This window comes from Oryzias latipes, chromosome 6 (genome assembly GCF_002234675.1).
Source record: "Oryzias latipes chromosome 6, ASM223467v1".
Lineage (NCBI taxonomy): Eukaryota > Metazoa > Chordata > Actinopteri > Beloniformes > Adrianichthyidae > Oryzias > Oryzias latipes.
Genome location: NC_019864.2, coordinates 10,615,695 through 10,638,864, shown reverse-complemented (window position 1 = coordinate 10,638,864; position 23,170 = coordinate 10,615,695). Strand labels below are relative to the sequence as shown.

The 23,170-nt window shown below is 38.1% G+C and overlaps 2 protein-coding genes across 4 annotated transcripts; both read left to right on the top strand.

The window, feature by feature from the left end:
* Positions 1-499: 499 nt before the first annotated feature.
* LOC101164476 (forkhead box protein P2-like) lies at positions 500-12,849 on the top strand. Its single transcript, XM_020703837.2, has 15 exons — positions 500-713; positions 1,573-1,738; positions 4,041-4,145; positions 4,768-5,821; positions 5,928-6,099; positions 6,506-6,604; positions 7,353-7,440; positions 8,157-8,261; positions 8,746-8,875; positions 8,951-9,021; positions 9,615-9,716; positions 9,790-9,911; positions 11,810-11,879; positions 12,078-12,199; positions 12,278-12,849. Exons 4-15 carry the CDS (start codon positions 5,584-5,586, stop codon positions 12,387-12,389), a joined length of 1,431 nt encoding a protein of 476 aa, XP_020559496.1. The 5' UTR covers positions 500-713; positions 1,573-1,738; positions 4,041-4,145; positions 4,768-5,583; the 3' UTR covers positions 12,390-12,849.
* A 4,958-nt stretch (positions 12,850-17,807) lies between these two features.
* LOC105354193 (myoD family inhibitor domain-containing protein) lies at positions 17,808-21,740 on the top strand. Of its 3 annotated transcripts, XM_011475881.3 has the most exons (5): positions 17,808-18,048; positions 18,682-18,762; positions 20,192-20,416; positions 20,963-21,046; positions 21,399-21,740. In XM_011475881.3, the coding sequence occupies exons 1-5, from the start codon at positions 17,988-17,990 to the stop codon at positions 21,668-21,670; spliced, it is 723 nt and encodes a 240-aa protein (XP_011474183.1). In that variant the 5' UTR covers positions 17,808-17,987; the 3' UTR covers positions 21,671-21,740. The 3 variants fall into 3 exon arrangements, 2 of the variants coding, with proteins under 2 accessions (XP_011474183.1, XP_011474184.1); XM_011475882.3 differs by lacking the exon at positions 20,963-21,046 and having other exon boundaries at positions 17,814-18,048; XR_908867.3 differs by lacking the exon at positions 20,963-21,046 and having other exon boundaries at positions 17,819-18,052.
* The last annotated feature ends 1,430 nt before the right edge of the window (positions 21,741-23,170 follow it).

Genomic DNA, 23,170 nt, shown 5'->3' with positions numbered 1-23,170 from the left:
GTGGTCTCCTGTCCATCTGCCTCAAGGTTGGACTTGTTGTGCGTTCAGAGATGCTCTTCTTAGACCTCGGTTATAACTAGTGGTTGTTTGAGTTACCGTTGCCGTTCTATCAGCTGGAACCAGTCTGGTCATTCTTCTCTGACTGCTGACATCAACAAGGCATTTACACCCACTGGAGTTGGTTGTGGGTGAAAATCCCATTAGATCTTAATGGAATACTCAGACCAGCCTGTCACCAACAACCATGTTCAAAGTCACTTCCATCCCCTTTCTTCCCCATTTTGATGCTCGGTTTGAACTGCAGCAGATCATCTTGACCATGTCTACATGCCTAAATGTATTGATTTGCTGCCATGTGATTGGCTGACTAGAAATTTGCATTAACTAGCAGTTGGACAGGTGCGCCTAATAAATTGGCCAGTGAGTTGTTGTTTCATTATAAAAGTTATTTCAACAATGGCAACATACTCTGCAGAGACTGAACCTTTTATTTTGCCACATTTCCAAACTGAGAATATATTTCATTATCCTTTGGACACATTTCTCTGAATCTTGTATTTTATCTGAAGTGTTATTCTGGCTTTCAATTGTACTGAGTGAAACAAAGACTCCTCCCTCTGCAGGATGCCACAGAAGTCCATCACTTAGCTCCTTTTATCAGTCTAGACGTGCTTTACTAGCAAGCTCCTGCTCCTTCTGGCTGCTCTGTCACGGTACGTACGCCTAATGAGTTTTTGTGTTTACTTACATTTGACTTTAATTGTTTTTCTGGATTTCGTTTTTTAAGCATAAAACCTCTGGATGTACTGCCAAAATAGGCCCCTTAAATAAGTAAAAAATTATTTCTCCAATGGCAGGTTTTGTTTAAATAAGCAAAAAATATCTGCCAATGGGGGAAGAAAAATGGTTTTACCAAAAATTCTTATTTTAAGAAAATAATTCTAAATCACTGAGACATGAATTCTCAAACTGAGATAGTTTTGCTATTGGAAAACTTTCTTGATAAGATACATTTTTCTTGCCAGACAGAAAATAAGACAATTTTTCTTTTTACTTTCTGAGATTCAATTTTTGCAGCATGTGTCCTTATATAAACAATAACTTGGTTGAATTAATTTCTCCAGTGTTCATTTTCTCCTAACTTGTACAGGATCCTCATGTCTCGACTGGAGATATAAATATTTTGGCGACCCTCTATTTAAAAACATAGTCAACAACAAATGCAGAAACACGAGTTTCTGAAAGTAAAAGTACAACTGTCATGAAAAGCTTTGAGTGTCAAAATGCTGCTGGAATTTAAAGTGAACTGGATTAAATCAAAATATTACAGAAATATCTGACTGTGTGCCCGAAGCGTTTCTGAAATCTTTTTTTCCGGCTTCACTTCATAGGATAATTAGCCTTTGATTTTTCCTGAATTCTCCTTTTTGTCCGCACAAAACGGCAACAGCAGCTCTTAAAATAAGAACAAAAGTTTTGTTTTTACCTTGTAGTTTTTACAAAGTCCTCATCCCGCTGGGATTATCATGTCAATCTCACATCTTTTTTCTTTATGTTGCTTATTGTCTATAGGAGCTGAACTGAGATGCCAGAGTCTCCTCTTAGTCCCACGGCGGCCCGTCGAACCCTCGCCAGCTCCCTGCTCAGCCACACAGACGCGGGAGCAGAGAGAGCGGCTGATGGGGACTCCTGCAGGGGGTTGAGGGTTGAAAGCTGGCAAAGCCTCCTCCAAAAACAGGTTCATTCCTTCCCTCTACCCTCCCCTTTAAGATTAAAGCTTTAAATAAATGGATATCAATATATTATCTTGCTCTTATTTAGATTTCTTCTGACAGAACTGTGACTCTCCTGCTTGAAAGCACAGTTAATGGATGCAATGTCATTTAGAATCTCAGTTGGGAAATGACAAGCAGAACTTTGAGAGTTTGTGAAGTTTTGCTCAAACACATGTACAAGAAAGCCACATTACCATTGCAAAATTTAAGTTCTCATCTTTTACTTTTCTTCCTTGTAACCTTAATTTACTGGATCACTGCAAATACCTTAATAATTTTCAAACAATCAGCTTCTTCTTTCTTCATTTTTCTCCTTATTTGCCATCATTTTGTGCTCATAATTCAGTTTCTGGTTCACTTCCTAAATAAAAAATTAGCATTTTATTATGATTTGTCAAAAATTGTATATGTGGTATACCAACTGACGGAGAACAGAGGAACATTTAAACAAAGTGTGCACATTTTTCAAACAAAAAGTTTTTTTGTTTTTGTTTTTTTGATTTCATATGTAAGTTTTACTTTGCTTGGTTTGGATCATTTCACTATAGAATAGAATAGAATAGAATAGAATAGAATAGAATAGAATAGAATAGAATAGAATAGAATAGAATAGACAAAGAGCATAAGATAAGTAACTTTTCATCTTTGTAACCCTCTCAAACAAAAGAAATAGACTTTAAAGTTATGTGACAACAGATGGACTGTATCTAACCCCTATATTAATAAGTCATAGTAAAAAAAGGGTTTATTCTAACTTTGTCAAACAAATATCTTTGTTCATCATGTTGTGAAAAAAAGATGAAACTACATCAAGATTTGTTCACCACATGTTTGAGGCATGTTCATGTAAATCTGTTCAAAAAAACACTTAAGATTGTGCTGTAAATTAAAATTGTTATCACAAATCAGTCATTTTTTTAAAAATATGAATAATGGAAAAACTGCCTTTTATAGTAAATACTTAATTCTGTAATGTTTTAAAACTTGACTTAAATGAAGCTAAGGTAAAAATTGATTGAAAAAATCCGTGCAGACTATTGATTTAAATTGTTTTCATCTGATGTGACTTATAGGTTGATTTCAAGCATCGATTGTAGACAACACAACACAAAATAAAACAGAAATATCAAACTCAATACAGAAATGACAAAGTGTAATGATTAAAAAACCTTAAACAAAGAAAAATTCCCATAAATGTAGGAAGAAAATACTTGTCTCATAATTATAAATAAAGATTTTTGCAAATTCATTGAATATGACTATTGACTAAAGTCATGTAGAGCTTTGTTTATTGCTTGAAAATAAGTGGCAAGAAGCGAGCTTATCTCGTCCCACCCCCTACTGAGTTATTTAATTTTTTGATTTTGCATTGTTGTTATATTCTGGTTCTGATCAGAACAAGTGCAGATTTTTTATGGAGTGCTGGGTGATTATCCTCAGAAAGTATTCTTTCAAACAATAACAGGAGTCTCACATCATGTAGTGGATTAATCCAGTAATCCTCGCTACACATTGCAACTCAAGTAAAGAAAAATGATGGTTTATTAATACTAATCAGAAAAACACTTTTGACTAACTTCAATAAACATTATCACACATATCAGCCATTTGATTATTTCCCCTCATTCAAGTTCACACATCCATGTATTTGAAATGTATTCAAACACCCTTTTAATCCAGCAGTTTCTTTGTACATTTCCTTGAATTTTGGGATATTTGAAAAATTTTTTTAACAATCCTAGTCACGATGATTTCATGCTAATCACATGCTGAAATTCTTTTCTCGATTATGTTCTATTTTAAAACATTCTATGTAAATGTAAAAGAACATAAATGCTGTTTAAATAACAAGAAAACCTACTCCCCAAAAAATTAAATTTTTCAGCAGTTTTACATGCGTTTCTTTTTTTGTTTTGTTTTTTATTGTAGATATTCTCTTTTCTTTTTGACTTACGCGGCAGTGAATTTTCTGTTTGTGTCCCAGTAGGGAAGTAGCCTCTGCTTTTTGCAGCTCAATCCCAACCAGAGCAGTTATTATTCCGCCAGTGTTTGCTCTCATTAATAGCCGTTCACTCCCATTAAAATCCACAACAAGCATGAAATTGTGCCGCTAATCAGGTCTCCCATTATCTCCCGTTTTATTTAGGGTCAATGACACAACTCAGCATGATGATGTTCACAGAAGGTTAACAACACTGGAGTGTAATTGGAAAAATTCACACTTAATGGTTGTTCATGTTGACCACATGCCTCTTTGTCTTGAAGGCCTTGTTGTCTGTGATGGCTCCTCAGCAGATGAAGCAGCTTCTGTCTCCAAACCAGCTGCAGGCTCTGATCCTCCACAAGCAGCAAGCCCTCCTGCTCTACCAGGTAGGTTAAGCCTGACAAGACTAAGCCTCATCATTTGGTGTAGTGTTAGTTAGTAGTGTTAGTTGCAGTATAAATATTTCATATAAATGAAACAGATAGAAAATTATAAGCAGTTTACTTTTATTAATTCGGCTGAAAATAACATAAAATACCCTCCAGAGAGGCCCAAATTACAATTATTATTTCTTTATAAGATTTTTTTCTTAAGGGGTTGCAAAGCATATGTTAAATGTCTCACGAGACCTTTTGTAAAAGAAAAATAAAATTAACTAGTGTTTATAAATGTCATGATTTGGATAAATGTATTTTAAAATTATACTATGAAAAGCTTTTTGTTTTTACTTTTTTTTTTTTTTTTGCAATAATTTTGTAGATGTGCACTAAATATTCAAATTTGCACTGTCAGTGTTTTCTTAAGCAATATCTTTAGGCCAACAAAAAAACAATATTTATTGTATTTGTGTCGCTTTGTCGTGTTTAGAAAGTGGAAACTTCACCCGAGATTGAACTAGCATGTTTTCACTGTTGGCTCAAAAAAGGCAGATTGTTTGTGGGGTTTTTTTTTAATGTGTGTCAAAAAGAATGATGGCTTCACAATACAATTTCCATCCCAAATGTTTAGCAACATCTGAGGGAGCTTTACAAGAAATACCAGGAACAGAATGAACTTCTTCAGGAAGAGTCCTGCAAGAAAATAAGAGAGGTGAGTTCTTTTTATTTTATTTTATTTTATTGTATTTTATTTTATTACTATTTTTTATTTAGAGGGTTACCTTTTATGGTTATTTCAATGATGTTGTCCTTTTTAAAGTTTTCTTTTACATTTTTTTGTACTTATAATTTTCGAACAGTCTTACAATTCACACACTGTACCTCTCACACATGAGGGAATAGTTCAATTTGATGTCATGACTTTACTTTTAGCGCAAAACTTCAGCTTCATAGTTTTTCTTGAAATTGTTCTAAAAAAAGTAACAAACTACTAGTAAATCTTTGGACCGATGTGGTTTCACAATAAAAAGTATATGTTTTTGAATCTTATTCTGATTAATTTCCTTTTATTAACACCCTTAAAATGAAATAGATAAATAAACTTGATAAAAATAAACTGATAAAGTGCTTAAAAAGGAGAAGAAAAACTGTATTATTTCCCCCTGCCAATCTTACTCTATTTTTTACATTAATTTAAACATTTGTCAGATAATTATTATTTACATAAACACAAACTAATTAAAGAAAAAAACCAGAAAACATTAATGTCCAAAAACAATGTCACAAAGTTATGATTATATGGATATTGACACATTTGGCTTCTGAGTTTCTAATTGATACGTTCCCAGAATTTTCAGTTTGTAATTTTTTTTAAATTTGAGTAACGTTTTTATCTATTTTGATACTTTTGTTCTGGTTATTCCACAACCTCACCCACCAAACAGAAATGCACAACATTTTTTTGGTTGTCTTTACACAAGGCTGTTTGAAGTCCTTTTTCTTCTCCTTCTCTTTCCTGAAACAGTTTTTGGATGTTTTGTGGAACTTTATTCTCATTTTGCATCCCGACATGTCACTCCTGATCCTGCAGCTGCCTGCAGATCAGCAGGTCTTCCAGCAGCTTCTTCAGCAGCAGCAGCAGCAGCTGCAGACTCAGAGGCTGGCCGCTCCAAACCCACCTGCAGGTCACCCACTCTTTACCTTTATCTCCCAAAATTGATCCGATTTGTCTTTTATGTCTTTTCCATCTGCCTCCTGTGAACATTTGTGACATTTTCTGTCATCTTTTAGGCTGCCTCAGTGCTGCAGAGATGCAGCAGATATGGAGAGATCTCACATTTGGAATAACTGAAGAGAAAAACACCACAAAGGAAAATCAGGACTCTGCAGCTCAGACAATGTCAGCAAAAGACTTGTGGAGACTGACTGGAGACCAGCCCCTGTCGTCAGGCGCGGCAGAACGGTATCATCCTTCTGTTGTAAAGTCACTGCAGCGCTCAAGTGATGCTCTGTCTCTGTGAACATGAAAGACTTGTCATCTACAAACATTGTCTTTCTCTCACAGCGAGTGGGAGTTGTTTGCTTTTGAGACTTCACATCCAATTCCCGGAGGAAAGGTGTAATTGTTTGTTTGCTTTGAGTTCCTCCACCTGAGGTGGTTTAACGAAGAAAAAGTTTACACAACTACAGTACATGTCCCAAATCAAAAGTAAATAGTTCTCCGTTTATTTTTCGACAAACCTTTCCACCTTTCCCTGTCATGTCATGCTACCTAAAAAGAGAAAAGAGACACTTTTATGTGAGTCCTTTGTTGCAATTTTGCTACCTGTCTTCTGTGGATCCTCATCCTCCTCTTCCTCCTCGTTCAGCACCACTTCAGGTGATGAAGCAGCTGCACTCTTCATTAATGGTGTGTGTAACTGGCCCGGCTGCGAGTCTGTCTGTGGAAACGTCAATCAGTTCATCAAGTAAGTGATGTTCATGAATTTCAATTTAGCTGGAAAAGAGGATAAGTGAGGACAGTAAAGACTTATGGGACTTAATGATGGATTTGTCTTTATCAATTCTATTTTTTACTGCAAACATAATTAATAACTCAAACATTACCATATCGTTTATTGCAGAGCTGCTTCTCCTTATTACTCTTTCTTCTGTCGAAAGTAAAAGCTGCTGCATCTCAGGACACAGATTTGAATCAGTTCCTAAAGCTAGTCCAGTAGTTGTTACATACCTAAGTTTTTGAAATTTGTTCTCTGCATTTGATCCATGGAGGAGCGTTGAGCTGCAGACACACACAGTAATCATTTGGTGCTTTAACCCCTAAAGCCAACCCCGTAAGTGTCAAGCAGGGAGTCCTTGCTTTGATTCAGCCTGGATTTAAACTCAAACTTCCAGTTGCAGGGCAGACACTCAACCACAAGGCCACTGAGATAGTTATGAATGAGTTCTAAATGAACCAGTCAGGCTAAATTATATATTTTATTTTCAAAATTACCACCAAGATTTCCTATAGGCTCACATACAGCAAGAGTTATTCCACCAAAATTCAATGGTGTTGCATTTAGCAACAGCAGAACTCATTGATGATTTCAAATCAGGCATGCATGTGATGTATCTGCAAAAGAAAAAGTGGACAAAACTTCTCTCCGCTGGCCATTTTGCAGACAGAAGAAACATTTTTCAGCCCACATCATGACTTCTCTGCATGCGTTTCAGGCACATGAGCAGTGAGCACGCGCTGGACGACAGGAGCACAGCTCAGTGCAGAGTCCAGATGCAGGTGGTTCAGCAGCTCCAGCTTCAGGTGAGGCCTGAAGGGCTCAGTGAAAGTGACAGAAATGTTTGTAATAGTCCACCTCCAATCACATTTGGATCTATTGTAAAAGCGTTCCCAGCAGTCTTTTAAGTATGATGATGTCGTTTTTACCCAAAATAAAAAAAACTGTTGTTTTCTAGGAGAATATTTCTGCAGTAGTTCATTGGAAACCTACCTGACTTTCATTTGCAATCACTCACAGTAAACTTAAGCACTGCACTGAGCCTCACTCAGTGTGAAGTATTGGTTGTGTCACTCTGCCTGCATTACTGTTTTGTCAGACACCGTTGGCCTGTCACCTGCCCGAATCTCGCCTGGATCCAGACACTCTCGTCTCTTCTCTGATGCTCCCATGCTTGTTATTGACCTCTGCCTGTCTGACCTTGATTTAGCTTTGTGGACTTTTAGCTGAGCCAGTAAACCTGCTGCAGTTGGAAGCAGCCATCTGCCTGTTCTTGTGACATTATGTATTTTGAAAAAGTCAGAATTACAAAAAAATTGTTACACCCTGAAAATCAACAATCTAGAATAAATAATAATGTGAGGTTTTGTGGTCTTAAACATTTATGGTTGGATTTTTCAAAATCTCTTTACATTTCTAAAAACAAAACATATAAAATTTTTCAGAATTAAAAATAATATTCCTATGACATACTGCTATTATATGACCTCTTTTCGCCTGATCCTTTTCCTGCTTCCACCAGCTTTCCAAAGAACGGCTACGTCTCCAAGCGATGATGGCTCACCTTCATCTGCCATCTTTAAAAGCACAGTTCTCTGAAACGGCTGTGGAGCTTTGTGGACCACAGGTAGACGCGCTACAAACAAATGCATGTCTAATTCAAACTTTATTTTCTTCTCCGCTGGAGAAGTTTCTTCCAGGCTGTAAGTGACCAGATGAAATATCAGGCTTGAAAAATCTAATTTCTCTGGCTCTATATGACAAACAGGTTTTGGAGGCACTCCTGCATGAAGATGACCATCAAATGTGTCCTATTGTGTTTTCAGACAAGCCACACGCTGTGATTATGTGAAAACTAATCATATGTTAATCTTCCAATCATCATGCCCTAATCACAACACTGACCAAACAATTTCACCCTGTAATTAACAATAATTGCCTTCCTTTTTTGGGGGGTAAACATGGAATCACCTCAGTTGAGGCGATTCAAATCAGTTTGTTCCAGCCTGTTAAAAATGTCTGGCCAGGTTTTTTTTTTCTTTTTTTTTTCTTCTCAGTCCTTTTGTTCCTTTTGCTGTCAGCTTTGTAAGTCACCAAAAATCTGTGCCCAGGAGTCCCCACAACCTCTGGGTCCTGTCGGCGCTCGAGCCAAGACGAGCAAAGAAGAAACGCAGACTCTCAGAGGAAGTGCCGGGGCCATCAGACGTCCTCATCACCCGCTGATCTTCTCTTTGTCTTCAGGTAAAACCAGATCTTTTCAGCTAAAAGGCAGTTTGATTTTGATTTCTCCGCAACTTCTTTATCGTCTTGTTTCAGAAAATGAATACGAGCTTTACGGGAGCGCAGACATCAGGCCGCCGTTCACGTACGCAACTCTGATTCGACAGGTAACTTAACCCTATACCTCAGATCTAAATGCTTGTTTTGTAGATTTTATGCACCAGCACATGTACCTACAGCTGGTGTGAAATGTCGAAGTGAAGCAAATCGTCCTTCAGGTTTTTTTCTTTCATAGCTCTATTCCAATAAATGAAAGACTTGGTGTCATAGAACTCAAGCAGGGCACAAACCACAATTATTAATTTCTCCTTTATGATCAATTTCCAAACGGTTGGCACTTCCGTGAAATGAAAGTGACGCCATCCAAACATCACTACCAAATCTGAGTCCCTGATTGGTCAAAGTTCAACCAGGTTTGATTTGCAGCATGCGTTCAACTGACGCACATTGTGTATGTAGAGCCTGAAAACGGTTATAGAAACTTGCATTGTTTCAAAACGCGCATTTACATAGTTACAACTATTTGCATGTTTTTAAGTTTTGATCTTTTAAAAACAGTATCTCAAGATAAAAGCCGTTACACAGCTATATTACAAAGGATGTGAGATTAAATATTGTAAAAATAAAAAATTTTGCTTTGCAATTCTTAACCCACTTTTAAGTCATCCTGCAATGTGCAACGCTTTAATTCCATCTACAGGCTATCATGGATTCATCCGACATGCAGTTAACCCTCAACGAGATTTACAACTGGTTCACAAGGACATTCGCCTACTTCAGAAGAAACGCTGCCACCTGGAAGGTAGCACACCTGCCAACATTTATCTCCAAAATGTGTCTGATCAAACTGTGAGCTCTCCTTTTACTCTGGTCAGAACGCGGTCCGCCACAACCTAAGCCTTCACAAGTGCTTCGTACGAGTGGAGAACACGAAGGGAGCCGTGTGGACGGTCGATGAGGCGGAGTACCAGAAGAGGAGGCTGCAGAGGATCACAGGGTAAAACTCCTGCTCCTCACTGCACTGCCAGTAAAAAAAAACTAGAAAAGGATTCCAGAAACAACTCAGTTTCAGTCAAACACAAATTCGGTGTGGTCTATCATTCAGGATTGCACGTCAGGTAAAAATAAAAATTCATCAAATTCTAAACATTTCCCTAAGGAGAAGTAAAAACATAAGAAAATCTTCAACTCTATTTAGAAGAACAAAGTTTGGCAGGTTCATTCAATTTTTTTTCTAGCAAAGGAAATTCAAAGAAAACATTTATTGACATTGACACTGTAAGTTTCCTCAACGTGGGTACAAAACCTTCTTGAATATTTTTTTGTATGCATTTAAAGGAAAAAACAACATACATTTATCAAGAAATGAAAACGTTATTGAGCTCCTGTTTTGGTTGATATTTTAGTGGACCAAATCTGCCAAAGAAAAGTGAATTAGCGACAAATTTCACTTAAACGCAACTTTTTAAAATTAGAATTCAACTTTATTGTCATTACACATGTCACAAGTACACAACAACGAAATGCAGTTTGCTTTACCAATATAAATATATATACGGATATTCATTGTAGAATAGAAAACTTATAACAGATATTAACAGAGAAAACAGGTCAAAAGCAAACATAAAAGTTGTCTCTAGTAGAATGCAAAATGTTTCCATGAAAAAATAGTTTAGGTACATTTAAATGACTGGGTGCAGTTCCATTACATAGTTTATACAGTTGGCCCCATTTGTTTCATGACCTCACCAACATGACTGCAATGTCTTAGTCACATGCACTTGTGCGGGAGTTGATCCGTACGGGTACTTTGAGGTTTTCAAAGGGATGTCATGAAAATGAGACATACAATTGTTGTGCATGTGGTAAGTGTATCATGAAGTATGTGTTAGGATAATATAAGTTACACACGCTTATGACGTACAGGTGATGCTGTCGCACGGTGGCCTTTATGCAGCAAACTGGGTCCTTACTGACCGTGCGCAAATGCTGTGCACACAGGTGATACATTAGAGCCAATGTCTTCATTTCTAACAGCCAGGCTGCATGCACAGAGCATGCACCTTTCACTTGAACAGCACTAATGGGCCCCTTCTCTAAGTGCGCAGATTTTGGGGGGAAAAAACATCTGTACTACACGCCTGCGTCTCACCTACTTTAGTCCTACTCCACCTGTGATGTTTAAGTGTTCACTACAACCTGTCGTCTGCAGCATGCACACAAAAAAAAATGCATGAAGATTTTTGCTTTACAGGCTCACTGGGTGGTCTACGATCCTAAAATTTCTTATGGGTCACCTGTACAGATTTGCCACGCACATTTTTGAGAATTCCTCTAAAAAACTGCACTCTGAGCTCCAGCCCCTCCCTACCCATAAAAAAAGAAGGTTCTCACATCGTCATGTAGACCAGTGAGAACAGCCCCTTCCAGGAAGAGTCTGCGCTGCCAGCACCGCCCCCAGGCTAACACACACATTTTCTCTGCAAAGCTGGCGTTGATTGGCAGAACGCGTTTCTTTTACATGCACAAGTTTGCATCTTTGCAAAAGTTTGGATGCTGTTTGTTTTCGTGGGCAAAACGAAGGCACGCTGCCGAGGTCGACTAGGTTGACGCCATGAAATGGGAAACACCGCCAAGGAGCAAAAGGCGGTCCCTCAGTGATTGAGACGCCTTACTTCTGGGTAGGAAAATGAGCTGCGAAAATAACTCATACTTCATTCAAATAGTGCTCAGTTGTGTGCCAAAGGTTACACTGCACATTATCATTTACATGGATATTGTTAACTGTAAAAGGCCTAGCATGGTATAGAGCCTTTACAGTTATTGAAAAATCAGCAAAGGTTTTACCTGTTATTTCCTTTGTAACTAGTTCAGATATCCCTGTTTTTTCTGCAGAAGTGCATCACTGATGAAAACCGTCTCCTCCAAATCAACCTTTGGGAAAGATTTGCACCCCAGCTTACAGGTGAAAATCAATTTTAGTAACTTTTTAAAAGGGCTGTGTAGATCTAATGTTCTGCAGTGTAAATATGTCAGATTCTTGCTCAAAAAGTGTTCAGCTGATAGAGTCAACTGTTCTGGTCATGACTCATAATGTATCTTTATGATGGATTTCCTGCATTTTGAAGAACAAATTAACCTAAAGCGTTCAAGTCCTCTGCAGGCTTCGATGGAACAGGCGTCGCTGCCCAGATTCAGGAAGCTGAGTCTGAGCGGCACCTCGAAGCGCCACTTACAGGAGCAGAGAGCTGCACATGACAGCAGCCTCAGGAAGCAAAACCAGCAGTGAGTTGGCTTATTTGTGATCTCGAGCGGCAAATTTACTGATCCTGACAGTAATATTTGAGTTCTGAATTCTTGCAGGGATTTATTCAATGAAGAAGATGAGCTGAACGACCAAGAATGTCTGTTGACGGTGGTAAAATCCATCAGCCAGCAGGACAGCGCAAAAGGAAACGATGACAAGCAACTGTGACCTTGAATGATCCCTCTCAGCCAATGTTCTGAAAATCCAAGGAAACAAAGGATTTTTCAGTCAAATATATGTAACTGTGAAGGTTTTCTGAATTGATATAATATTCCAAGATTCAAAAATGTAGTCATTAAAAGCAGCGAAAACGTCTGGAGAAGTTTAAAAGAACAGGAAGGAAATGTTACATAGATGCAGTGTCATGTAAATTAGAAATAATGACATCAGTAAAAGAATAAATCTAAACATTTCAATACTTTGTGGAAAACTGCTAGTGTTGTATAAATGTCTGTTTTTTCTTATGTTTTTTTTGTAATAGACATCATTCAAACTTCAAAATAAAAGTGTAAACCAACAGTAAACATCAGATTTTAGTCTCTGGTGGTATTTATGCCGTGTATATTTGAAATTATGTAAGCATATTTGAGAAAATAAATAAAAAATAAATAAATAAAATAAAATAAAAACACGACATGAAAACAGAACCAGATTAAACATTTGCATGTCAAACAAAGGTCTTTTAAGTTTTCCAGAAAATTGTAGCTCCCTTCATTTTTCTGTACACATAAGGGGCAAAATAAAATATACATTTGACTGATGGTGTGTCATCAGGATGAGGTCTGCTGAAAGAAACTGGTCTTTTGACATATTCAAAGTGCATTTCTGTGTTCTTTGTACCCTTTTTCTTTTAAAAATCAAAAATATTCTGTTTTAAAGAAGTAGTTAATAACCAACTATTTATAGTTGTTGTGCATGCATCCATGTGTTTTCACTTTAATAATAAGGCTGCTGCCGTTAGGAGCAGACACTGGTGTTTCTCTGTGCAGGTGAATAAAGAATATGAAAACCTGTAGAAATACGTCTTCTCTTTCTGTTTCAAACTTCCTTTTTTCTTCCCCATTTCATTCTTTGCATAGACGGAGAATAGGGGCTGCTCCTTATAAAAGTAAATATTTTACTAAAAGCAGATTTTAGTCATGCAACAATGGATAAACCAGAGAAACAAAAATGTGTAATGGTTGCAAATTTTTAGGAATCTGAAAAGTACACAGTTGATGTGTGCAGAGCATGAGAAATACTAAATTTGAGATACATTGGAAAAGCAGGTTTTGTCGGTGATGTTGCATAATAATCTAAATATTTGTGTTTTTTCAAAGTATTTCAAAGTGTGCAATATAAACTGGAATACTGCTAATAGAAATACTTTTTTTATATTCACATTATTTCTGTTTAGAGTGGAAAAACTGTCAGACCTCGATGGTCGGCTGCATAAAAGTCTCCAGTTCTTGCTCATATTTTAGTTTGTAACCACTCAATTAGTTTACAAAAACACAATCATTCATAACATGAAGGAGGCTAAAAGCTTTATAAATTCATATGAGGTAAGATCTAACGATCACAAAGATATTAAACATGCACCCTTAGAAAATCACAAAACCAGTCTGTGTAAAGATGATCTTCACACAGACTGGTTTGGTGCAGCTGCTGTCCTGCCTCTTGGAACCTATAAATGTGCAGGCAGAACAACTCCTGAGGCTCCTCAGCCCAGACACAAACTCCAAACACAGCCTCCATTCTGACAAGAGACTATTGATCCTATTTTATGCATATTTAAACTCATCCAACCATTGTCTTAACTGGCTGAATCCCTTTGGGGCTACTGTTGGGCAAGGTGGGGTACACCCTAGACAGGTCGCCAGTCTGTTACAGGGCCACAAAACCCATGCACACCTATGGGCAATAACCAATTAACTTATGAAGGACATTTTCGAACTGTGGAAGGAAGCCAGATTTCCTGGAGTAAACCCATATTCTATCAGTAGAACATCCAAACTCCACACAGAAAGGTCCCAGCTGGGATTTGAACCAGGACCTCCTCCCTGTAATGAACCACTTTGCCGTTGTTCAGCCCTAAACTCACTCAGTTAATTTAATTTCCAGGTTTAGATTTTTGATTCTGATCTTGCGGAATATTTGTGATAATTTAAGACCCTCTTAACCAGAGGTCTCAGACTCCAGGCCTTGAGGGCCACCATCCTGTTGGGTTTGGGGAAATCCTGCCTCTTCTGCTGTGATTACCTGGATCAGGTGTGTTTAGCCAATAAGAAGCTTCAATGGTTCTTGAAGCCCGAAGTTTGACCCCTGTGCCAAGTTATTGGTGCCAGTTTTTTTGCTGATCATCAAGACAAGGTTAAAAGATTCAAATAAAATGTTTGGTAATACAGTTTTAGAGTCCTTCATGGAATTGGAGACAAATCTTTCCAAAACAGAAACATAAAGACATCAACAAGAAACACTGATGAAAAAATGCATGTCACTAAGCCGAATGGCAATATAGATGAGGGAATACAAATCTGTATAAGGTCAAATTAAAATTGATAAAAGTTTAGCATTGAATGGAATAAAAACATATACATCTTTATCCAAGACTTTTGGTTGCTCTGGTTTTCAAGCTTTTCGATGTTTTGTTAGAAGGTAATGATATAAAAAAAAAAAAAAATCTTTCCAATCAAGAGGAAATATTAGTTGCAACTCAGCTTTTAAAATATTACAGCCATAACAAAATTAATGAACAAGCAGTCCAAACCTTATGACAACGTCACGTCTACTGCTGCATTTCTTATCTTCACAGCCAAACACAGAACAAAAGATTTTTCATCTTCCTGTTTTGACTAATGTCAGCGCTTGTCTTTGTTGATATCATGTTTGCTTTTTGTTTGCCTCTGCCTCTCAGTTCCGTCTTTGATTCGCTGTCAGGATATTAGAAGACATTTTTCCCTGACTGTCTCTCAGTGTGGCGGCTCCCTGACTGAACGCCATGGGTTGCTTTGATGTGCCACATGCCCACTGTGAGGCAGACAAGTCTACGCTGTTTTTCAGAGCGGCGTTTCTGACAGCAGTTAGTCAACAGCCCCTTAGTTCACACACTCACATCTATAAAGCATTATAAAACCATTGTTTTTATTTCTTCTTCTTCAGAATGGTAGAGGGCAGGGAGCCTGTCCTCTGCTAATCAAACACTAGAAATGATCCTTTCTGGTTTTCTCTTGTCTTAGAATGCAGATTTTCCAAGATTTAGTTATTGTTTTGTTAACATTGATATTCTGACTAATGTTGTGCTTTTACAAAAACTGCACCGATTCAACAAAATACATGATGGTCCTGCAGGCAGCTTCAAACCAGACAAATGTTAGCTTTAGAAGCTGAGCTGAGGTTTGAAACAAAGATTACGACCGTTTTATATGGGCTATAAGTCACTCTGGAGTACAAGTCGCAGCCACAAAATTCACAACAAAGAACAAAGGTAATATTGTTAATACTGTTAAATTAAGGTGATACATTTTTTTAACACAATATGAGAACAAGAACAGACATTTTCTATTGAAAGACGAGTCATAATAATAACGGAATAGATAACAATAATAGACTAAATGTATGCCAGCTTCACTACAGTTACACACTTTTTAACTTCATGAAACAGGAGGAATTTTGTAAATCAGTGCAACACATGAACAATTATTCAGGTAACTGTGGCATAAAGAACAAGCTAACAGGTCAACTAAACTCTTTATATCGCTTTATATCACTAAATCTGTTCAATTCTTCATCCTCTGTTTCGCTTTTGAATAACTCCGCCAGTGCCGGCGTCAGACTGAGTAGAGCTTCTTCCTCTGTGTTGCTGTCAGTATAAATACTGAAATCTACCTACAGTCCCCTTTAGTGGTTGTTGCTTTTTTTTTAAATCACATGTAAATCTCACCTGGGGGTAAGTTGCACCCGTGGTCAAACTATGTAAACAAAGAATGCGACTTTTACTCCGAGAAAACATATGCAGAAAACATTACAATCATTAACTGCATATTTGGGAAATAAAAGAAAAGGACATTTGATTTATAGATTTTACCTTATGTTCAAATTCAAATATTAAAAAAATAAGATGATCTTACTCACTGCACCAGCACTTCTAGCAGGAGTAGCTAAAACTCATTGACTGTAAATGAGAACTGGATTGAGCTAAAGTCCATTCATCTACAGAAAATGATTTACTTCTGGCTCCAACAAAATAAAGTCTATTTAGTCACTATATTTTCATTATAAAGATGTCGCCATATTGGATGGATGGATGTAAAGATGTATAGAAGAACGTGTTAAAGAATGGGTAGCCGAGCAAGAATGGTTATACCGACAAATAATCCTGCATATAACCATTCATATCATTCTATTTGTCAGTAATAGCTGTTTATTCTCAATTGAAGTCTATGGGGTTTTGGCTTCTTGGGGCCAGTGGGTACTTCCTGTTTGGATCTTGCAGATTGGACACCGGAAATCAAACATTCGGCTTAAGCTTGAGCTATTTCCATTTTATCAAGATAAATTGAAGAGATATTCGCAGACAAAGTGTGCATCATCAGAAATGAACGCACGCCGTGGAAGCCTGGACTGTCTGACTCGAAGCAGAGGATGGTTGGTTCCGTGAAGTACGTTAATTTCTGATAATGCTCACTTTGTAGGCCATTAACCCGCTAATACTCTGGCCACTTACAAAAGAAATAAACATTCAGTCAGTCAGTTTTTCGTACATTATTCTTGTTATTTTTTTGGTTTGGAAAAGTTACGTGGATCGGCATGACACGCACTCTTTAGCCTGCTTGGCTAGCACGGACCTCGAGTGCAGCAGCAAAGGAAAGCAATACTTATGCTGATTGTCACGATGTAGTAGTAAAGCATCAGTTCAGAGAGAAAGTTCACCTCTTACCGCTTGTTTTTGTCCATATGATGAAGTTAGAATCCACTGCAGTAATACAGAACATTTAAGACGTGACTTGAACTTCTTTTTCGGAGTGCAGTTATAACTGTGGTATATCACTTTTTAATGCACACCCAGCAGCCAATCAGAATTGAGAATTCACCCGGACCATGGTATAAATGACGGTAATCTTCTGTTGGCTTTGCAATCAGATTTTAACATTATTTAGTTCATTGCTCCCGAAATCTTTCTAATTCTATACGTTTTCCTGACTGCATCATACTCATACACACTCATTCTGCCTTGTTATTATGCTGCTGCATGAAGAGCATATGAAAGGCAAAAAATACAGCAAAATGACATTGGTTTGTGCTTTGGTTTTAGCAGCAAATTCTTTGAATAAAAATATAAGAATATCAGCCCTGACATATATTCTTGGATGGAAATGGATTTGTGCACATATTGCCATTTTTACATTTAGCTGAGAAAAGGGTTAATTGTAGAACAATGGATTGTGTGTGTGTTTCAGTTGGGGGGCATGCATCCAGACATCAGCTCACACCTTTGTGAGGCATGTGTCTCCTCTGTGTCAGGTGATTAAAAGCATCGATGAGAATGCAGGCTAAAAGTACACCAATGGCTCTGCTGTATTATCAACAGGGTCAAAGTGGCCACCGACATACAGGGCAGGAGAATATATTTAGGGCAGCAGACGGTACAAAGACGTGGAGCACAGCTCAGAGTCGCCTGAGCTGTGACTCATGCTGGGTGTTGTTGGACGTTTCCTGACTACTCAGCACAGAGAAAAGCAAGAGGACAAAGACAGTGTTTGGGGGGAACAGCCATGAGAACCTGACATGTTAGCAGAGAACCCTTTAGGTGTGGAAGAGAAGGAGAAACAGAACGACTCGACTGGCGGCAAGTACTGAAGATCTGAGCAATCGTTCACCAAAAGCTTGTGTGGAGCAAAACAATCAGGGTTTTATTGCTCGAATTGTTACCAAACTGATCATAACTGCGTTTCTGTTCATTGATGAGAATTTCTGCTTATATTGATTTGTCAAATGTTGGTCTTGTCACAGGATATAAGATACAGCTGATGGGGCTTTGGAAAAAGCACATTTTCAACTTGATTTATTGATTCATGGCTCTTTAAATAGAAGTTAATGGACAGCAGACTTCTTTTTTGTTCTATTTTACATAGTAATTGATTTATAATTGCTGTATTTAACAGTAACTTAATGGAAATTGTCCCCATTGCAGATAAGTGAATATTAATTACTTTTATAGCCAGAGTACAATTGTTTCGTTGGCTTCAATTTCCATCTCACTTAAACAGAGAAAGACAGTTTTCATGATTTTTCATAAAAACACCTTGGAGGCATTTATTTTACGATTACCTGAAGCTTAGCCTGTTTCCTATCTATGCACATTACATCAGAACGCGTTGATAGTGTTATAATAATGTAATATAAGTCTGATGAACTTTATAAACCGATCTTTGATCTCTGTTATCTCACCCAACATGCTTTTCTGTTGATGAACTTGAAGGTTTCAAATCAGCGGAGGAAATCCTTTCAGTGTTGGAGCCTGTTAGCAGAGGAAACGCTGACGCCACCGCCCTCATCAGCAGTGAGTGGAAACAATGCCGTGGGAATAGGCTCAGGTTATCAATGCTGATAATGGGCACTAATGTCATATCGGCTTTAACGTAAAAAAAAAAGATTAGGAAGAATTCTACGTTATAAGATAAACCTGAGCATTTTGTTACCTTGCTTCCAGTTTGTGCAAGCAGAACGTTACTGCTAACGAAAGTATTTTGTTTAAATTTAAAACTGAAAGTCATACTTGACAACATAACTTAAGTTAACTTTTCTTATGTCTCAATTCCCAGTTTTTGTGTTAAGAAAGACAAGTTTGTAAGAATTATAATTCAAAATGTATTCAAGTTTTAGGTGAAGTAAAAGAGAGTTTTCCAAACATAATTATAAAGCAAAGTAAACATTCAACATGTGACACGCGTTCAACCTGGTTTAACCCATGGTGTTCCCACTGGACAAGCAGGGAGGGGCTTCTCCTTCATTTTCTACTGTTTACTAGCGCATGTCTGACACCTACAGTTGGAGGGGGCTGGGAGCAAAGTGTCGAAGCGTACATAACTCTTGATTCTTGCTTCAGGCTTTTTCTTTCACATCTTTATTCCCATACAAGAAAGACTTGGTGTCATATAATTCCAGTGGGCACAAACCATAATTATTAATTTCTCCTCTATTATCGTTTTTCAATGGGGTGGCATTTCCGTGAATTAAAAAGGACACCATCCATATATCACTACCTAATCCGAGTCCTGGATTGGTCAAATTTCTTCCTAGTTCAAGCGTAGTGGCTACGCATGAACGTAAAAGTTTTGAACACAGAAGCCCAAAACGCACACGTACGCACTTAAACACGCGTTACTGAGGCCAGTGTGAACGCTGCTTAATGGTTTCATTTCACTTTGTCACCGGTGTCAAATAGTTTTCAAGTAGAGACTAAAGAAATGTTCATACTTCATCTTCATGTACTACTTCATCTTTTAATGCAAAAATTAACAGCAGCATAGAAAAACTCTAAGTAACACTTTACATGGCTTTCAGTGCTGTAATTTTGACTGTCAGCACAGCAGAAAATATGATAATGAGGCGACAGAAACTTTTCTCAATCACAAAATGAAGTCAGATGGTTTACAGGATCCACTTCTGAAGATCAAGTCATCCCGGCTGTTTGTGTCTCGTCATTCAGAATTTTTTCATTGTATGAATAGTTTTTACAAGTATAAGAGATAAAATTTGAAATTAATGTTGTTTTTTTACCATAGATCAGTTATTAACTTATGTTTAAAGCCTTGGAGCCAGCACAAGATGACATTAAAACGTTTTGAGGTTTTTTTTTAACTCACAAATGACCCAGAATGTCCCTTTAAGGTAAAATAAAACAAACAAATGTAGAATGTTATAATTAGATTAATTATAAAATCAGTTTTGCACAACCTAACCTTTTCCCATCTGTCTGGTGACTCCAGCCCAGCCTCTGCTGGCCACAGCTCCACCAGAGGAGGCCACACAGGAAGCAGCAGCGTTTCAAAAACCCCTGCTGGACGATCAACAGATCACATGTCCACAATGTGGCCTCCTGGTACCAGATCACAGACTGCAGCCTGCTCATCAGCTGAAAAACTCAAAGCACGGCAGCAAAAGGAGCAAAAGTGGCAAATCCGGATCCCACGAAAGTGCTGCTGCACCTGCTGGTAGGAGTTATGCTAAATGTCACTTTTACACACTTTGACCGAGACTTGACAATGCAGTCATAAACACAGGCGTGCAGCCGAGTTTTGACGAAGCTGCAGCTGATTGATAAGATTTTTCTTAACGCCAGAAAGAAGAGCATTACAAATATCTATAGGTCTTATAAAAACGTGGGAAAATGTTTCACCTCTGGCTGCATTCTAAGATGATAAAATGCAGTCTTTGTAACTTGGTTTGTGCGCACTATTAATTATAGTTAAAATGTATTTTAAACACTAAAGTAAGTGCAAGGCTGTTTAGCTTAAACAGATATCTTTTTAATGTATTTTACTGGATTAAACAAATGTCCTTCTGCAACTCCTTGTTTATCAGGAGTTGTTATATCTATGAAGTTAAGCATCAACATTATAGCATCTGGCACAAATAGTCTTCTTTTATCTGTTCATGCATTAGCATAGTTATGTAGGGGGGGTGCATATAATTTGAGAAGAGTATTGAGCCTTCCCTCTGGGGACTTCTGCTGTCTTCTTTTCATTTGCTTTCGTCAGTAAACAGGATGAAACAGCTGGATTTGCATCAGCTCCCACACAGCAGCATTGTAACAGTAGAGACGGAGACGCTCCAACACAACCGTGAGGTTAATTCATGCAAGTTTATCCGTGCCTAATTTGGCTAACGGGGCAATTATCATGTGACGACTTCCTGCTTGTTTATGTTCATCACTGAAAGCTCTGCGTGGCCTTTTGTATTTTCCCACGGGAATAGAGAGGGAAGCTCTGATTAAACAAACACAATCACATTTGATCACTTCAGAAATGGTTTCTTTTTTAAGCGCTGGATGACACCACCAAACATCCAAGAGATTAATTCGGGGGTTAATGGAAATGTTAATCCCTGCATTTGACAGACTTTTAGAAGACACAACAGCTATTGTGCGATCTCACATGTATTCATTCTCATTTGATTCCCTCATTTCCTCCACAGATTATTGTTTTCACCTGCTGCTGGCGTGCTTGTGGTGTGAGTTTTCGGTGCTGCTTTTGGGTCTGATGGAGGCCTGCTCCTCCTGCCTGCAGGGCCTCTGCTCCTCCTGCTGCCACGCCTGCGCCCGCTGCTGCTCGGCCATCCAGGACACGCCGGTGGAGGAGTTCAACTGCCACACTCACTGCCACTCGGTTTTGTTCGAGTCATGCTGCGAGCCAACCGAGTGTCTGGAGTTTTGCTTGGAGTGCTGTGAGATCTGTCACCGCAGCTAGTGTGCTCTACACACAAACTCACAGACTTTTTCAAACAGACTAGTATTAAAGTCCATGTTTTAAATCATGAGTTTGCTGCAATCTTGTTGGTTATGGAGTTATAATAAACTATTTGGGGAAAAAAGTATGTTTCATCAAAAAGAAACAAACACAAAAAAAACAAATACTTTGCAGAAACAGCTGTTTATTTCGTACACAACAGAAAAAAAAACCTATATATCGAACTTTAAAATAAACGTATAGGAACAAATTTACAAAATAACACAATACCTATATTTTACTTAATCAAATTACCTGAAATGTGATTTTGAAGTTTAGAAATAGTTATCTCCACAGAAGTCAAAATATAGCACAAGTAAAAACACAACACATGCAAACATAAATAGGCATACTAACCTTCAAAGACCTCAGGGGGTCCCCGAGTCTTGGTCTGCCTGTATCGGACCCTAGCCTGGATAAAATACAGGGGCTGTGATACGGAGGGCATTTGACTTAAAAACTCTCTGTGCGGATCGATTAAATCTGATTCACTGTGGCAACCTCTGGAGAGATTGTCAAATGTCTGGGATTCCCTCGTGCACCTGTTCTAATCAGACGGCCTTTATGAGTTCATCACGCCCTCCACCCATTGTCGGTTTGTCTGCTTCTCTATAAAAGAATACAACAATCTATTTTGGTTGAAGCAAACTAAAACTCAAACCAAACCAAGCAAAGCACCAGTAAGCCAAGTCAAGCTCCTTAAAGCCCAATTAAGCCAAGCTTCTTCTAACCACTTTAAGCCAACCCGAACCAAGCCACATTAAGCCAAGTCACTTGAAGCCAAGCCTCGTCAGATCCTTCTGGATTCATCCCCTTTACACCATCAAACACCAACTCTGGACCTGCCAGTTGCCTCTTCATCATATTTTTTATCCACATTACTTCGTTCAATAAACTGCACATCTTCTAACCTAATCCCTGTCTGCTTTTGGGTCCAGCTTATTCAAAACCTGAAAGGGATATGTCAAAAGGTGACCAAAAATAAAGTGCACTTTCTGTAGTTAAAAGTTACTAAAGGGGACATTACAGCAAAAAGAAAGCCACAATGCATTAGGTTCACACATAACATATAGTTCAAACGCCATTATGCTGATGGTCTTTGGCTTCATGGAGTTCAAATAAATGAGCATAAATCGGAACCTAAAAAGGTCTGATACTTTTCTCTGCTGAGTGTTTCATATGATCAGTCATCAGAGGGTTCTGCTGCTTTTTGCAAAGAACAGGAGCAGGGCCGATGAAAAACTTACCCACGCTTTCCTCAACACTTTTCATATTTGTCAAAGAAGCACTTAAAACATGAGACGGATGCTCACAGCTCCTGGATCTTTGAAGATCTGAGCCTGCTCCCTGAAAGCAGCACTTGACAGCAGAGGAGCAGAGTAAACAGCCAAAAATAAAACAAAGCGCCGATAAAGACGGTGCTGTCAATCTGAACCAGCACGCCAAAAGGCTCATTTACAA

Bases quoted from the DNA above. Each gene is read 5' to 3' on its own strand.
- LOC101164476 (XM_020703837.2), top strand. From the start codon at position 5,584: ATGCACAACATTTTTTTGGTTGTCTTTACACAAGGCTGTTTGAAGTCC. The intron at 6,605-7,352 runs GTAAGTGATGTT...CATGCGTTTCAG, and splicing joins AACGTCAATCAGTTCATCAA to GCACATGAGCAGTGAGCACG. The intron at 7,441-8,156 runs GTGAGGCCTGAA...TGCTTCCACCAG, and splicing joins TTCAGCAGCTCCAGCTTCAG to CTTTCCAAAGAACGGCTACG.
- LOC105354193 (XM_011475881.3), top strand. From the start codon at position 17,988: ATGTTAGCAGAGAACCCTTTAGGTGTGGAAGAGAAGGAGAAACAGAAC. The intron at 18,049-18,681 runs GCAAGTACTGAA...ATGAACTTGAAG, and splicing joins ACAGAACGACTCGACTGGCG to GTTTCAAATCAGCGGAGGAA. The intron at 20,417-20,962 runs GTAGGAGTTATG...TGCTTTCGTCAG, and splicing joins AAGTGCTGCTGCACCTGCTG to TAAACAGGATGAAACAGCTG.